General features: G+C 38.6%; 1 protein-coding gene across 7 annotated transcripts in view; it reads left to right on the forward strand.

Moving 5' to 3' along the window:
* The window catches only part of LOC139336735 (unconventional myosin-XVIIIa-like), a 166,937-nt gene that overhangs the window by 127,967 nt on the left and 21,543 nt on the right, over nt 1-17,427 (forward strand). For all 7 annotated transcript variants that reach the window (XM_070970932.1, XM_070970934.1, XM_070970933.1 and 4 more), the window contains 7 exons: nt 2,001-2,093; nt 3,372-3,482; nt 5,053-5,157; nt 8,203-8,349; nt 8,662-8,775; nt 12,357-12,473; nt 14,677-14,760. In XM_070970932.1, coding sequence (XP_070827033.1) covers nt 2,001-2,093; nt 3,372-3,482; nt 5,053-5,157; nt 8,203-8,349; nt 8,662-8,775; nt 12,357-12,473; nt 14,677-14,760 — 771 coding nt within the window. The remainder of the gene's footprint in view (nt 1-2,000; nt 2,094-3,371; nt 3,483-5,052; nt 5,158-8,202; nt 8,350-8,661; nt 8,776-12,356; nt 12,474-14,676; nt 14,761-17,427) is intronic.

Consider the following 17,427-nt stretch of genomic DNA (forward strand, 5'->3'; position numbering starts at 1 on the left):
ATGAAAACGGCCAATAAACAGTGAAATCAGTATCATGAGTATTTCTCAGATGATGATTTCTGTATCTATCTAATCCGTGGCATGCAATATTTCACCCCGATTTTGGATAAAGTATAAATCCAATTGTTTCATTGTTTCAGCTGTCATGGCCAAATCTCTTGTTAACTTATTAAGCTCTTCCGCACAGTGTGACATCTATTTTAATTATTAGAGAGCTGCTAATGGCCACTGATAGACAGTCCATCCTATTCTATAAACTGTTGGTGGTTTGTGAACTTCACTGCATTTGTGCATTTGAAGCGATTAACTCCCGGCACATTTCAGAGCTGAGTAAACCTGTAGTTTCACTGACACATCGCGCATCATCACCACAGGTGTCATGATGTTCTCCTGTCTGTCACTCTGTCAGGCATGTGTAGTGTCGAGCCGGCCGCGTTGTTGGCTGAAAAGTCCTTATTTGCATTACAGTGTATCCTTTGTTCTAACTCAATGGATGGTCGCCAGCCAAACAGGCTCCCAGCCCCCACTGTCCCACAGACTAGCTATGGCCAGTAAAATAGGTGGAGGGCTGAGGGGAGCGCGTACCCCCAGTAATTAAAAATCAATTTGTGCCACAGATATTAATATTGTGTCGCTGGCTACTTTATAGACTTCACTAAATGTTTCCATTACACTTAATTACATTTATGGATAAGCCAACTTTCCCACCTCCCTCATGCATCAAAATGTATATTATCAGTCTGACCAGGAAATCTTGCGATCGCAAAAATTAGCGCATATTCAACCAATACTAATATGACTGTCTGCAGGCCGCTTCCTGGTCTATTTTTGCAGAGAGCCGCGCGTCTGTTGCGGAAAACATAGGCGAGCCCTGGAATCTCCAGATGACGCGCTCTGCTCCTGCAGCTCTGTCTCTGTTCCAGCGCATGTAAAGTAAAATTAGGTCATCATTTTTGTTGATAATTATCAAAAGCAAACTCTATGTAAACAGATGGAGCCTGTTTATTCTTGGAGTCACAGGCTGTTTTGTAAAGCTACATCACTTTTATGACTCAGGAATGATTTTGTAACTTTTTTTTTTTTCGAAGAAGATAATATGCAGCAAAGGGCTGAATGACGGAATCGAACCCGTAGCCGCTGCAGAGAGCTTCATACATGGGACAGACGCTCTACCAACTGCGCCAAATCTCCGCCACACGATTTCGTAATTTTGAGCTGATGCTTCTCATTCTCAAGTTAAAACTGTTAGTTTTTTTTTTAAGATGGGAACTGAATCTTTTCGACTGGTTCTGTAATGTGAAGTATGGTTATTATCATATAGGAAGTGATTATATACAACTTTTTTACACGAGTTTGTTTTTTTTGATCGCAACAATCACAAAAAAATTCATACAGTATATTGTACGAGAAAAACTTAGGAATTTCCTGTTAAAACAGGCTGATGGAAACACACATTTATGACTTTTTAAAGACTTTGTGCGAGAATATCTTTCTAAGTTGATTTAAATAATCAACGTAAAATAGTTGAGTAACTGTGACTGCCTAACTACAAATAAGCCTACTAAAGCAGATGAATGTAGTGGAGTAAAAATCTTTGCCCTTGAGATGTGTTCCTGTGAGGGACACGCCATCTCTTGGTGACACCCTGCAATTGAATGAAGGGGCGTGTTTATAGTGGATTCTGGGCACACCCCCAAGAGGAGGGGGGGACTGGTAGCTGGCTGGCAGCCGGCTGGCAGCCAGCTGGGAGCTGGATGGCCTCTGGCTTGGAGGGGAATTTCGAGGCTGCTGCATCTGTATATAAATATACATACACACACACACACACACACACACACACACATACATACGCGTGTGTGTCTGTGTGTGTGTGTGTGTGTGTGTGTGTGTGTGTGTGTGTGTGTGTGTGTGTGTGTGTGTGTGTGTGTGTGTGTGTATGTGTGTATGATACAAATTTAACTACAAATTTTGACTATTTCTGTGCTATTTCTATTTTTCAGGTGAGGAAGCAGCTTCGTGACATGGAGGCCAAGGTGAAGGACCAGGAAGAGGAGCTGGATGAGCAGGCTGGCACCATCCAGATGTTAGAGCAGGTATAGACAAAGCACAGTGTTCCAATCACAGGAGATATTCAGCACAATATTACAACTGCATTTGTTCACTTTCACTGTGAGACAGAAGAATACAAAAATAACCTGGCAGACAAAGTCCTGGCATTCATTTTGGAGTGGTGCTTGTGTCCACCCGATAAATCAGTTCAATAGTATTTTTTAGCTCTTTTTTTGTCCTCACCAACTCCAACCACCACCATGAATCTGCCTCTAAACGCTTCACTGTGTTCACCAGCTAGTCTCTTGACTTTTTCTGTTTGCTGGCAGGTCGTGTACAGAGAGTTTATCACGGTTTGTATGTTAAAAACGGCTGCGGTGACACTGAGCCATACTGTGGATGTGGTTTAAAACCAAATCAATGAGCTTTAGGAGGCTAAAGAGAGGACAGAATTCAGTGGTAATGGATTTTTCATAAAGGTGATATTAAAAACATTAACTATTGCAGCTTTAAAGGAATAGTTTACCCTAAAATTATGATGCACTGATGATCTACACACCCTTGCATCAGGTTTTAACACCAACCACATAACTCTCTATTACCCCTATTCGATACCAAACTGACACAGTGCTTTCAGTGCACTGTTTTCTCAGAGTGACATAGTGATGGCTGTGATATGTGTGTGTTATGAATATTTTGGCTGTGTTCAACACTGACCAAGTGTTACTGCCCTTGCCATCTCTGCTGCATCTCTATTTGGAGAAATGTAAACTCGTCGAGGACATAGACCACATTGGTAAAATAAAATGCAAACAAGATTGTGGATTGTGTCCTTTAAATATCATGTACCCTACGCTAATATTATACTGATACCATAATCTCAAACTGTAGGAAGAAGCTAAGCGAGTATAGATTTAGGCTTTTTTGAAATACGATACACATGCCTAAATTAATAATTGAAATTAATTTGGGAAATGTACTTCATCTCTCTGAGAGTTAGATATGAAGATCTATATCATTCTCATGTTGATACTTGATTATCCTCGCTAAGTATAAAGACTGGAAGCAGGGGGACGCAACTAGCCTGGCTCTGTACAGTTTAGAAATAAACCTACCTTTTCTTGGGCTCTCTTTGAAAACTCTTTGTTCTTCTTCCACTGTGATTACTTGTGCAAGTTTATTAGCAGCACAGAGAACAACAGCAACTACTGTGGACATACGCACACCTATGAATATTAACAGAAATCATTTTGAAAGTCAGCAAAGTGTTCCTTTCAGACATGATGATTGAAGGGGTTGCCATGTGTGTGTTTCTCTTTCAGGCCAAGCTACGTCTGGAGATGGAGATGGAGCGTTTGCGTCAAACCCATTCCAAGGAGATTGAGAGCAAAGACGACGAAGTGGAAGAGATCAGACAGTCCTGCAGCAAGAAGGTAAGGAGGCTCATTGCATGTATATGCACACATTTCAATTCTGCTATTAAAGTTTGCAGCTGCTTTAGGTTTTTTTAGTACAGTTGTGATGTAATGTGTGGAAGAAGCAACAGAAACATTGTTGAGTTGACTGACAGTAGCTCAAAAGAAAACAATGATTTCAAACAATTAGTGAATTAAAACCGCATTTGCGTTAAAAAAGAAAAACTCAGCAGCAGAGTGGCTTGCATAGAGTCGGGTATGTCATTTCATTGTCCAGATGAATTGGTTTGTAGAACGTTCTTGCAAAAAAATAAAATACATAAGCATAAACAGAATTTCCAGCTGCATTTATAAGTGTAAGGAAGATCCATCGTGTAAATGATTTGACCTTTGCTGTTGAAGTCTGGGTGCATCCTTAGCTTTGCTGTTGTTAACTGGTGTTAATGCTGTTTTGTATTTGTTTTGCTTTGCTGGTACTGACTGCCCCATCACTGGCCTCCACCAGTCAAGCCCTCATTAGCCCACGCGTAATTAGCATTTTCTACAGTTAGACAAGCTGGCAGAACTGTGCCTACACACTGTGTATTCCAGTGACATTTTCATAGTGATGCATTGTTTGGTGATGTTGACAAAGTTTAATGTAATTACTAGACTCTTAAAAAGAACAAACAACAAGATGTTTCACTTTTCGTCCAAACACCATCATCAGTTATGAAAAGTGACATGAAGTAACTAGCAAGAAATATACAAAAAGAAGTCTCATGGTCATGTCTCAGTCTCTCACAATTTCAACCACTGTGCTGTTAGCGCATGAGTTAACAATGACATAACATCCTATTACATCATTGTCTCTGTTTCCAGCCGGATTCTTCAGATTTTTTTTCCTTGGACTTCTGTGTGTTACAACTTAGGGAGTTAAGATGATGGCCAGATATTTTGCATTGTTTTATGTCAATGAGTTGATGCTACAGGCCACTGGTCTCAGAGGGGCCCTGCCCTTATAAATAATGTTTCTTTAGGGGACAGCCAGTCATATAAACTGTGATCCATCACCTGTTTTTCCAGTGAATGTAAACACCTGGATGTCTTAGAAAATGAATCTGCATCACAAAAACTGATGACAGACTTAAGATGATCATGATCCTGAAAGGGACAAGTGTCTTAACTTGACCTCAAACATCAAGCCAGTCTTTCAAACTTGTACACTTGTAAACAAAGATCAAAGTTAAATAAGCTGAGTCCATTTATGGAGTCAGCCCTTTCCCCTGTCAGCATTACACACACAAGATAGCTTATCGTGTATCTTGTTATTGATGAAGCTTGCTTGACATTCATGTTTCAAAGAAGATAAAAACCTTTAAATTACAATGACTCGTCTGTTGTGTTTTATAATGTAATTAACTGTGCAGCCTGTGGGCACGAACACAACTTTGGAGGGTTAGGGTTAGGTTTAGACCTGTTAAATATACATTTAAAGGTCTAAACTGTCAAAGATATGAGCCACATGTTCACTTCTTAATGTTCACCTGTGCAATCAGACAGAACTATGAATATACTAATTTCCATCACTGTTTTTGTGTGTGTGCAGCTGAAGCAAATGGAAGTCCAGCTTGAAGAAGAGTATGATGAGAAGCAGAAGGTACTGAAAGAGAAGAGAGAGCTGGAATCCAAACTTCTGTCAGCACAGGACAAGGTAACTGCTCTGCACACAGAGAGACACATCCCATTTCTGTTGAAGCTAGGACAGTCTGAGATGATGTAAAAAACATGTTGGTGGGACTTTCCCCACAGTTCACTTCTAGATAATGAATTTGGAGGTGAAATCACTCTAGATTAAAAGTTTCAGTTTTATCAAACTGGTTTTATTTGTATGAAATAGCAAATCAACGCATTTATCTTGATCTGGTAAATTTCCTCTGCACATTCACAGCACTTCAAATGTCCTTTACATACAGTACAGGCCAAAAGTTTGGACACACCTTCTCATTCAATGCGTTTTCTTTATTTTCATGACTATTTACATTGTAGATTCTCACTGAAGGCATCAAAACTATGAATGAACACATGTGGAGTTATGTACTTAACAAAAAAAGGTGAAATAACTGAAAACATGTTTTATATTCTAGTTTCTTCAAAATAGCCACCCTTTGCTCTGATTACTGCTCTGCACACTCTTGGCATTCTCTCGATGAGCTTCAAGAGGTAGTCAGCTGAAATGGTTTTCACTTCACAGGTGTGCCTTATCAGGGTTAATTAATGGAATTTCTTGCTTTATCAATGGGGTTGGGACCATCAGTTGTGTTGTGCAGAAGTCAGGTTAATACACAGCCGACAGCCCTATTGGACAACTGTTAAAATTCATATTATGGCAAGAACCAATCAGCTAACTAAAGAAAAACGAGTGGCCATCATTACTTTAAGAAATGAAGGTCAGTCAGTCTGGAAAATTGCAAAAACTTTCAATGTGTTCCCAAGTGGAGCCGCAAAAACCATCAAGCGCTACAACAAAACTGGCACACATGACGACCGACCCAGGAAAGGAAGACCAAGAGTCACGTCTGCTTCTGAGGATAAGTTCATCCGAGTCACCAGCCTCAGAAATCGCAAGTTAACAGCAGCTCAGATCAGAGACCAGATGAATGCCACACAGAATTCTAGCAGCAGACCCATCTCTAGAACAACTGTTGAGAGGAGACGGAGGTGCGCGAATCAGGCTTTCATGGTCAAATAGCTGCTAGGAAACCACTGCTAAGGAGAGGCAACAAGCAGAAGAGATTTGCTTGGGTCAAGAATCACAAGGAATGGACATTAGACCAGTGAAATCTGTCCTTTGGTCTGATGAGTCCAAATTTGAGATCTTTGGTTCCAACCACCGTGTGTTTGTGAGACGCAGAAAAGGTGAACGGATGGATTCCACATGCCTGGTTCCCACTGTGAAGCATGGAGGAGGTGTGATGGTGTGGGGGTGTTTTGCTGGTGACACTGTTGGGGCACACTGAACCAGCATGGCTACCACAGCATCCTGCAGTGACATGCCATCCCATCCGGTTTGCGTTTAGTCGGACGATCATTTATTTTTCAACAGGACAATGACCCCAAACACACCTCCAGGCTGTGTAAGGGCTATTTGACCAAGAAGGAGAGTGATGGAGTGCTGCGGCAGATGACCTGGCCTCCACAGTCACTGGACCTGAATCCAATCGAGATGGTTTGGGGTGAGCTGGACTGCAGAGTGAAGGCAAAGGGGCCAACAAGTGCTAAACACCTCTGGAAACTCCTTTAAGACTGTTGGAAAACCATTTCAGCTGACTACCTCTTGAAGCTCATCGAGAGAATGCCAAGAGTGTGCAAAGCAGTAATCAGAGCAAAGGGTGGCTATTTTGAAGAAACTAGAATACAAAACATGTTTTCAGTTATTTCACCTTTTTTTGTTAAGTACATAACTCCACATGTGTTCATTCATAGTTTTGATTCCTTTAAGATAGACTTCATTTATCCCACAATGGGGGAAATTCACATGTTGCAGCAACAAGACGGAGTGCAAGAAGTCAGAGGACAAGAAGACAAAAAATAAAAAAAATAACAAGAATAAAAAATATTGCACAAATGTTATATACCTTATGGTAATTTACAATATCTACAATACGTACACACTAATTTAAAAATGACGATTGCACATGAAAACAGAGGTTATCATTAATACTTGCATTTGAAAACTATGATATTAATGTTTTCTAAATATGTAGAGAGGGAATCCTCCACATCCTTTTGTTCTGTGAAAACGATCAGTGAAACTCACAGCAAAGGCATGGCTTTCTAAAACAGGTGAGAAACTAAGAAAATCTAAACTAAATAAACCTGCCAATCTTTGTAAATGAAATTTTGTATTACAAAATTTCATTTACAAAGATATTCTGCTTCTACCTGTAAACAACATGTTGACTCAAAAAAAGTGTTTGTCCTCCTGCCTCCTGCACACAAAGGGAGGCATGCACCTCTATTAATGGGAAGCACAATAACAAAAAATCAGCTTTGGCTTTTACTCATTTACTCCAATGAATCACTTTATTCAAATTGTTTTTTTGGGTGAAGCTGAAGCTTCATTATCAATGTTACAGAATGACATTCAGTGCAGCCCTAACTTTATTCATTTTACTGTTATTTTTATTAGTTAGTTATTTTATTGTGTCATACACACACATACAAGTGTTTTTATTATCAGGCAGCCAGAAGAACTCATCAGAAATGAAGAACATTTTACTCGAAAGTATGTCTCAATCACAAAACCTTCAGCTTCAATCTGAAACAAACCTTTTCTCCTGACTGACAGTTAAACGCAGCTAGTATTGCACTGTGACCTGTTTTAAAAAATAATGAATAAATCAGTGATACAAAATACAGATTTCACCTCTTTAAAAAGGGATGTCCAAGCAAAATGTCCCAGTCATAGATATTTCCAGTGAGCATCCGTTCAGGCGTCTTCAAGTCGAATCATGTCACATTTATGATCCCAGCCCTGCTGAAGTCACTAACACCAATAACCTTAAAAGTCAGAAACAAAATAAGACCCTAATACTTTTATTGTTTTATTTAGTAATACGGACCTGTATTTGTAATCAGGATTGATTGCAGAAACCAAAATAATAATTTATGGATCGGTGTAGAATTCAACTGAGTACATGACTATTCCCTGAGATTATCACTTGAGTCACTGAGCCTTGCTGTACTTGTTTCCCAGGTGAGAGGTGATGACTTAGAAACTGAGAAGCGTTTGAGGAAAGACCTGAAGAGAACCAAGGCTCTGCTGGCTGATGCCCAGATCATGTTGGACCACATAAAGAACAACGCACCCAGCAAGAGGGAGATCGCCCAGCTCAAGAACCAGGTAGAGCCATGAAAACACCAGTGCATGTATGTAAACTTACTGCACCAGCAACACAGAGGAGGCAAAGAAGTCTGAGCAAATATTGTCAGACAGGTTTTTAGTTGGGACCCATTGTCTCAAAATCCACACACACACACACACACACACACACACACACACACACACACACACACACACACACACCACGACCAATGGATAGTATAAGTAAATATAGTCAGTGTACATACTGTAGTATTGACTAAGTACATTTGGTCAAGTCACTCTGAGGTCACTGAGCTGATACATTTTCCTACCTTTTCGTGTCTGTTCCAGCTGGAGGAGTCCGGCTTCACCTGTTCAGTTGCAGTTAAAGCTCGGAAGTCCATGGAGGTGGAGATTGAAGATCTTCATGTTCAGATGGAGGACATCTCCAAAACCAAACAGGCGGTCAGTACAGCTGTCTGGATCCTCCTCTTGGCCTTTAAAAGCAGCATTTCAAACAAGTTTCCTGGAGTGACACAATAATAGGCAGCAGATATGATCAAGTTTATGATTAAGTTTACGACACATCATTGTTAAAAGAGCAAAAAGCTGAAGCTGTCACAACATTTGGACATGATCATCAGTGGTGATCACTAATGTTTTTGAGGCTTTTATAATGCTGCACCATTTGCGGTGATAGCAGGGCAGCAGCTGATCTGTCAAATCATTGCCTTTAGCCAGAGATGAGGGCTTAGAGGACAAGAGTTCGACATTTTTTACTTCTACCATATTTTCCAAATTTCTGGAGCAGGACCTTTCTTATTTCTTTGCAGAAACACACAGTTCTCTTTATTCTGTCTGTACCTCTTTCTTTACATCTTTAGTTTGTCTTTTATGACCCTTTATAGTTCTCTGTCCTTTTGGCATGCCATTTCTTACTCTATGCCCTGTTACTATTGCAATCTGTTTCCACATGTCTGTCAAACTGCCTTTTTTCCTTCTTCACGTCCACATTTCTCCAACTATTCATGTACCCTAAATCTTACTCTCTGTATCAGTGAGGTTTAATCTGCTTGTGTTTTCTGTCCTGCCCATGATAGTCGCTTGAACACATTATGAAACTTTAAATAAGACAACGTGGCATCTTGAAGAGTTTTGACTGTGTATTTTAGTTGACACAGCTGCAGGTCAGGTGCAGAAAGTACTAAAAGATGGACGGATGGATGGACAGATGGATGGATTACATCCAAGTTTGAGATCTGGAAGACCAAAAAACTTTCCAAAAGAACTACCTGTGGGATTGCTAGAAAGGCTAATCAAAATCCCCATTTGACTGCGAACGACCTTCCCGACAAGAGACCTTCCAAGATGTTTCCTCACCACAAAATTCAACACCAGAGTTCACAAAGGAACATCTAAACAAGCCTGATATGTTTTGGAAACAAGTCCTATGGGCTGATGAATTTACAGTACATTCTTTGCTCATTGGCTGCAGTGAGCAGGTTGGGTGAAGGTGGTGTTACTAAGTACTGACCTTGCTGGGTGTTCAAACTTTTGTTTCAAGCCCCTTTCCTTTTTCATTATTTTGAAACAGGAAAAGATGTAAGTAAAAAAGTCATTTTTGCTTAAAATATTAAAGAAAATTGTCATCTTTAACTTTATGCAGTTTGGAAATCAGGTCATCTTTTAGGATAGAGCTGCTTTCAAAGCTTATATCAGCCCTCTGTGAGGCCAACGGTGGGTCTAAAAAAGGAAAGTGTGATGGGTAAATGAATTTGCCCCAGATTTCACACATTACTGAAGTACACATTGGTACACCTCAGCAGGGGGAGGTATTAATAAAAATATATAAGGAATAAAGAAATCAAATAAATCACAATCAAAATCCATACTTTGAAGCTGTCTTTTGATTCAATGATTTGGATTCATTCTACATCCTGTTGGACTATTTCTTAAGAAGATGAATGCAACCAGTATCAGCTCTGCCTGTCCCACACGTCTCTCATCTACTCAATATTTGCAAATGGACTTATTAGCCTTTTCACATAGGCACATTAATCATAATTTATTAATCCATAGCTGTGCACCTCTCTCCCTTTTCTGTATATTATCCCAGTTATTACAGAAATAGGATTACTTTTGCACAGTCCCTCGCCTCAGCCAAAGGTACGAAGCAGTCGCTGCTGGCTTTTATTCTCTAATTGGATATCTTGGTTATGACTGGAAACTTAAATAATCATTGTTGGTCCCTGTGATCAGGGTTCTCCTCAGGCCTCTGCTTGTGCATAGAGTGGCAGACTTACCAAGTCAAAGCACAGCATCAGACTTGTATTATACAACTGCTGATGGTACAAGGAAAATATAAAGATAGCCACACAAGTGTGACTAGAAAATATTTCTGCATTTCTATATGCACTTCTAAGTCTGAATTAGACATTAATGTGATATTACAGTGCCCAGAGGGTGTGACATAAAAAACTATTTTTTGGACACAAATGACTAAACTGTAGTCTTGAATGAATAATAATAGTACTGATAATGTGGTGGGTCATTCATATGCAAAGTACTACAAAGTAGTACAAGAGCCTCATTTAACAGTTCAAGAGTGTGAAATTTGTGAAGATGATTTTTTTCAAGAAATGTTTTTGTCCATGATGGGAGGCTTTGACAGAATGTATCCCTTGAAAATAAGACTGCCCAGAGCTCTATCCACCATGACAAAAACAGAAATTCTAGTTAGAACAAGAAAATATTCTGTTTTAACAAGATCCTTCAAGTGTTATGAGTTATGTAAGTTTAAGTTTTCTTGTTGTTACTACACACAAGTTTTTTTTTTCCCAAAACATTTCTTGTTTAACAGTGAATCACGAGATATTACCACGACTAATTTTTCACATAATCATATGGTATTGTAAACACATCTTATTTAAACTAGAATAATGTCTCGTTATCAGTTGGTAAGAAACCTGTCACGTGCTGTTAAAACAAGATAAAGACCCAGTCAGTGCTGAATGAGATGACATTGTATCCTACACCAGCTAACTGACAGAACTGGTAATGACTGGTTTGTAAGTTTTATGTTCTGCCACAGTTGAGTCACAGCGAATGTGCATTGATCCATTCCAGAACTGTGGTGATATCTTGTATTGTATGTATCTTATCACTATCCCTACTTTATATTTAGGGACCCTTTTTTGGTTACCCAGTTATTTTTTATAAAATGTGGATATGTTTATGGGGATGGAGTTTAAATATTACACCCGAGTGATTTTAAGATTGAATTGTAATACTTTTACCAACCAGACTTGATGTTGATGTTTGTTGATCATTGTTGATCTGAAACTGAAGCACAAAACAACACATTGATATTACTTATGTGTTGCTACTCAGTGAGTTCACTAATACATACAGTGATGTACTATATCAGCTATGACAGTGTTGTGACTGGAAAGTTACTTCGAGTCCAGTTTAAATTTTGAGACTGGTGGCTCTTCATTTCTCATCTGGTTGGCTGTGGTAAATTATATTGTTTATGTCTCTTCAGCAGACAGGCAGATGCTTGGCTCTCAGAAGCCTTCCTTACTGGTGCTGCATTGTGGTTAATCAGATGTTCAAATTTTAATCATGGTCATGTTCAAGAAAACATTGTTTATACTGCTGTATTCTACTACAACTTGTTAAATGATGATAATAGAAAGATGTTACTTTTCACGATCCTCGATATATGACTGCGATTGGTGTCACATCTCAAAAGGTACTGTATCAATTTTATGGAAAAAAAAAAACAAAAAAACTTTGAGTGAATTTCTGCTTCAAATTGTGCTGTGCTGCCAAAGCATTTGACTGGTTTAACAAAATATGTAGACAGCTTGACCCTGTGTGAAGCACAGAGATTTGCTTGTGGCAATTAAGTTTATTTCATATCTGTTATGAAGGTTTTGGTGGGAGAACCAGCTGCTCTCCTTTGTCTTTGTCTGAAATAGAGGCCACACAGCATAGGTTGATCTATTTACAATATTCTCTTTGGCTTGCCCTCTGTCCATCAGCTGGAGGAGCAGCTGAGTCGTCTGCAGAGAGAGAAGAATGACCTGCAGTCAAGAATGGAGGAGGACCAGGAGGATCTAAACGAGCTGATGAAGAAACACAAAGCTGCTGTGGCACAGGTCTAGTTTTCTCCTCTCCTCTCGAGTCACTAATTATAGCCCCCAAAATTACATTGGCCAATTAACACTTTCATTTCTTTTTGAAGATTTATTCTTTACATTGTTAGTTATTATTTATTAATCAATTCATTCTTTATTTGTAACATGAAATTACCACATTTATTTTTATTTATAGCAAAAAGAATGTTAAAAAGGATTTTAAAGGTCACTTTGTCATTCACTTTCTAATGTGTCTGCCTTTTGCATTTCATCTCACAACTCATTTGTACCTTACTTTGACATTTACAGGTGAAAAATGAAGCACATCACACACAGTCCGTTTGTTAAAACTCTAAAAGTCCATCTATTTGAAAAGAAACTAAGCACCCCATTGTAGCTTGAACATGGTCCATTCCCACATTCAAATGCATGTAAAACTCAGATGTTTGTCTCTATTTTAAACCCTGCCCCTAACAGGAGTTAAATCAATCAATCAACTTGTTTGATGCGCAGGTCCACACAACATGTTCTTTGACCCTGCGACCTATGGTTGCCCATCACACTCTTCTCTGTGTAGGTCCACAGAGATATTCATGTATATTGTATCTTCAGAGTCCAGCATAAGGTTTTAACTGGTATAACCTGTAGAAAGCAGATGGAGGTTCAGAGTCCAAGTGGTTTACACTGCAAGCTCAGCATTTCAAGGCTTCAGCAGAGGCTGTGGAGAATGACAGAGTAGGGGATGTGAATGTGAGTGGTAGAGAGGATATAAACATTTCGAAACACTGATCAACACTGTAAACTACTTGGTGCTACTACTTTCAGTTGCATGCTCCTATGTCTTCATATCTTTGCATTTTACAATTCCAAACTCTTCACAACCAGTAGTTGATTTCTAAAATGATGTCTGTCTGTCTCCCTGGCTGGGGCTGAATGTAATATTGCTTTGTAATTTGGGGGTGTGAAGTACACGGTAATAACAAAAATGTAACATTTTCAAAATTTGGTTTCTGCAAAAATACAAACTGCCATTAAAAAGAACACAATAATAAACAAACAATAATAGTAACAAATAACACAGCATTATTTGTTACTGCAGCGTGTGATTTTGTTGAAACTGAAATGTTTCCATTCACCAAAACATTGTTTGCATCCTTGAGCTCTAACAGACATGTTGAATGTATTTATTTCTTTGTAAATCATTTGCAGACAGATTAGTTTTATTTATTTTTGTTAGTATTTCAAATCCTGCATTGTTTCCATCCATATTCAGTAGTTGGCAGTCTTGTTCTTCCCTGCCTTTGCTGGCACATTGCAGCATATCTTGGCACGTTACTGCCACCTTTAAATCATTGGAATAGTGTAAAAATATTCATCTGTCTGTGTATCCCATGGCCCAAGTGTCCTCTTCTGTATGCACAAGATAAATTAAACCGGGACCCTCTAAAAGAACAGTATCATTCGAGGTCAGAATCTCCCGAGACAACCTTCAGGGATTTCCATATACAACCAGTGCAGTATTGATCATTGCTACAACTAATATTGGATGTCAGCAAAAATACTGATTCATCCATCACATAACAGTTGGATGACATTGGCTGGCTGATGACTGATTTTTAATTAAAAACAAAAATTTGGGGAAAAAAAAAAAAAAAGAGAAAAATCAGTAAGATATTGTAATGCTCTGTCTACCACCATATCGTGTAAAACATCTCAAGTTAATAATTTCCCAAGATCAGGTTTTACATTATATTGTTTAACACCCCCCCACCCCACTCCCATGCCGCAAGTGGTGATGAAAGTGGAGTAAAATGGCTTCCTTTACATTGCTGATCAAATGATGTGTGATCTGCTTCCACTGGCTCCAAATTAATCCATCCTTCTTGTCTAAATTGAGGCAGCTGAACTCCTTGTGGTAGTCACTGCAGCAGAGTGCTTCATCTACTGTGAAAAAAAGCCCTCATCTCAAATATTTTTCACAGGTCACTTTGAAATGAGATATACTGATATGCTTTCACCAGATTAAAAAAGGTCTTTCTAGCAGATAAGAAGTATCTGTCTGGTTAATGTCACTGTAATGTCATCATATTGTACTCAAACTTCATATTATTTTTTAGCAAAAGATTAGCTATACGGTTTGGCTATATAGTATGTATAGTCTGCATACTTGTAGTATTATGTTGCTCATTGACTTTTCTTCTCTCCTGTGTTTGCGTGGTTTCAGTTGGCACAGAACCTGGCTCAGATCAGTGACCTCCAAGCCCAGCTGGAGGATGCCCTCAAGGAGAAGCAGGAGGTTCAAGAGAAGGTAGATGCTGGTTTTAAACTCTTAGCATAGCACTGATGTGACAAGGATAGCCAGTTAAAAGCAGTTTCTCTGAACACACAGGAACAGGAAGGGAGAGATTTCACAGTGTAGAACAAGTTGGACCTCACATCTCTTCCATCTTTAAAAAGTATAAGTGCTGTCAATCGATTAAAATATTTAATTGCGATTAATCTCATGAATGCCATAGTTAACTCGCGATTAATCGCAAATTAATCACACATTTTTAGCTATTTTAAATGTCCCATTAATTATCATTTTAATGCTGTTATCAACATGGAAAAGTGGATAGGCTTGCTTTGTGCAAATGTTTTTTTATTGAAAACAGCAACATGTAGTGTCATATTTCACACTAACATTCTCACTTTGAGCAGTCATTCACATTTGAATGAATCAAATCTCACACAATTTAACACTGTCAATAAACAGATGACAAAAATAAATAAATACTTGGTTACAAAAAAGTCCCTTCAACAACCCTTTCAAAGGGATCAAAATAGGGTGATACAAAATAAAGTTACAAAGTGGACATCATTGTAAACTAGGACTCAGGCTATGCAGTTAAACCATGGCTTAAACTTTCCTTTCTTAAGTTTCCTTTGAACATACAAGCAGTCAGACTATAATGCTCTTCTATTTGTTCACCAGAGGCTTATCAACCCAGCCTCTTATTTCTCTCCAGAAAGAATGAACATTACTTGGCTATGGCTGCAGTAAGCTTGTTCTTAGTTGCGGTATCCATATGTCTCTGTCGAAAGCCATCCATTGTCGCCTGGTTTTGACAAGAAGGCGGCAGAGAATTCGCATTCACCATATGTTTGGCCATTAAGTGGTATTTCAGACTGGATGTGCTGTGGTGATAATTTAGTTCACACCGACAATAAACACAGATAACTTTGGTCTTGTCAGTCGACCCATTTGGCAACTTTTTGAAACTAAACTTTCCATTCAGAATCTTGTTCACATCCATTCCTGCGTTTCGCACTTGACATCCACACAAACCAGTAGCCTACTCTTTCACAGCTAGTGAGCAGACAAGACCAAACACGTGCGTGGGGCGTGCCTATTGTTTTGTTTCCGGTTTACAATTGGATCCTGTAGTTTTTGTAACGTTACTAGCAGTGGCCACAGCTTATAAAAAACTACAAGTTCACTAGGTCACAGAGTGTTAATTGCGCGATAAAAAAAATTACACCGTTAAAATTGACTTGCATTAACACGTTAATAACACGATATTTTTGACAGCACTAAAAACTATATGTCTAACAAGAGGAGGGAACCAGTTGCGCAAAGTTAGTGAACTAGAATCCAGTCCTGATGTTATTTCAGAGAGAGCATTGATGCTTAGCAGTTACTTAGAAAACAGCATTTGTTTGTTTACCAGATAACTGACCACCAAAATGCTGTAATGCAAAAGAGGGAAATTTGGCTTGTTTGAGTCTGATGCCATTCATGAAAGCACCAGCCCTCACAATTCTATTCTGTGTAAACTATTTAAAGTTATCATTGGGACAGCTGTTGCTCATTTTGTAACTAGAGTGCACACACAGCACTACATTAAAATGTTAAAATAGACAGAAACAATCTCTCATTGGACTGTGTTTCTTTCTCTGTATTTAGTTCAGTTGTACTGATTCTGACTTTTGGATGCTTTGGAACTCCAAAGTGTAACCTTTTAGAACCAGGATCATGATGGTACTTTAAAAAGGTTCAAGAACACTTACCTTTATTTTTTGTGTGTAATTTTTTACTTTGATTATGTCTAACGTTTCATGCAAGAAAGCCAATCATAAGCTGGTTACAGCTTCTTAAATGTGAAGATTGTTTTTTTTTTGTTTGTTTGTTTTTTTTAATGAAAGTGAACTAAATATTTTTCTGCTTTTGGACAGAAAATCTGAATATGTTGATCTTTCAGGATTTACTATATATTGATTGATTAGATAAGTTATTGTTGCCTCGAGAATTTAGAACCCTATGATAGCTGTGTGACAGTGTCAGTCTCATAATGTCAATATCAATGGAAAATGTTCTATACTGTACCTGTCCTGATTCAGTACCGATACCAAACCAAGTTTTTATTGTTCCCTGCGTTTAGGAATATAAAACCTGTGTTTTGACAATACCTTGTTTCCTATTCAATAGCATTAGCTTGATTTCCAAATGTATGTTTCATTTTGGTCAACATTAAGGGAAAATGGCTTATTCACTTTTTCTCTAAGTGAGATGTAGAGACTGACACACTCTCATGTCTGAGTGTTACAGCATATTATAAAGACAGTTTAGATATAATACTACCAACAACTCTAAAGCCCAGTAATTACATCTTTGTTTAATCCACACACAAACAGCAATGTAAAAATGTGAAGAGCGCAGTGACTTTGTGTGATTCCTTACTTCAAGTGCTCTACCTTGTGCCATTGTGGCCCAAGATGCTAAAGATTTTCAACCAACCAGACACAGCAGGGGATTAGCTCCTTCAGAAAAAAAGAAAGAAATTTTAAATCTCAAAACATCAGCTACCGTAGAAATTGGTGGAAATGAAAATCTAAAGACTTTTGTCTTGTAGTGTGCTGCAAGAGTGTAGTAAATTATACAGTTCCCTCTATTGGACCAATAATTACAGTTTCTGTTTTGCCCTTTAGTTGGAGG

The sequence above is a fragment of the Chaetodon trifascialis genome, chromosome 9, assembly GCF_039877785.1.
Source record: "Chaetodon trifascialis isolate fChaTrf1 chromosome 9, fChaTrf1.hap1, whole genome shotgun sequence".
Taxonomy (NCBI): Eukaryota; Metazoa; Chordata; class Actinopteri; order Chaetodontiformes; family Chaetodontidae; genus Chaetodon; species Chaetodon trifascialis.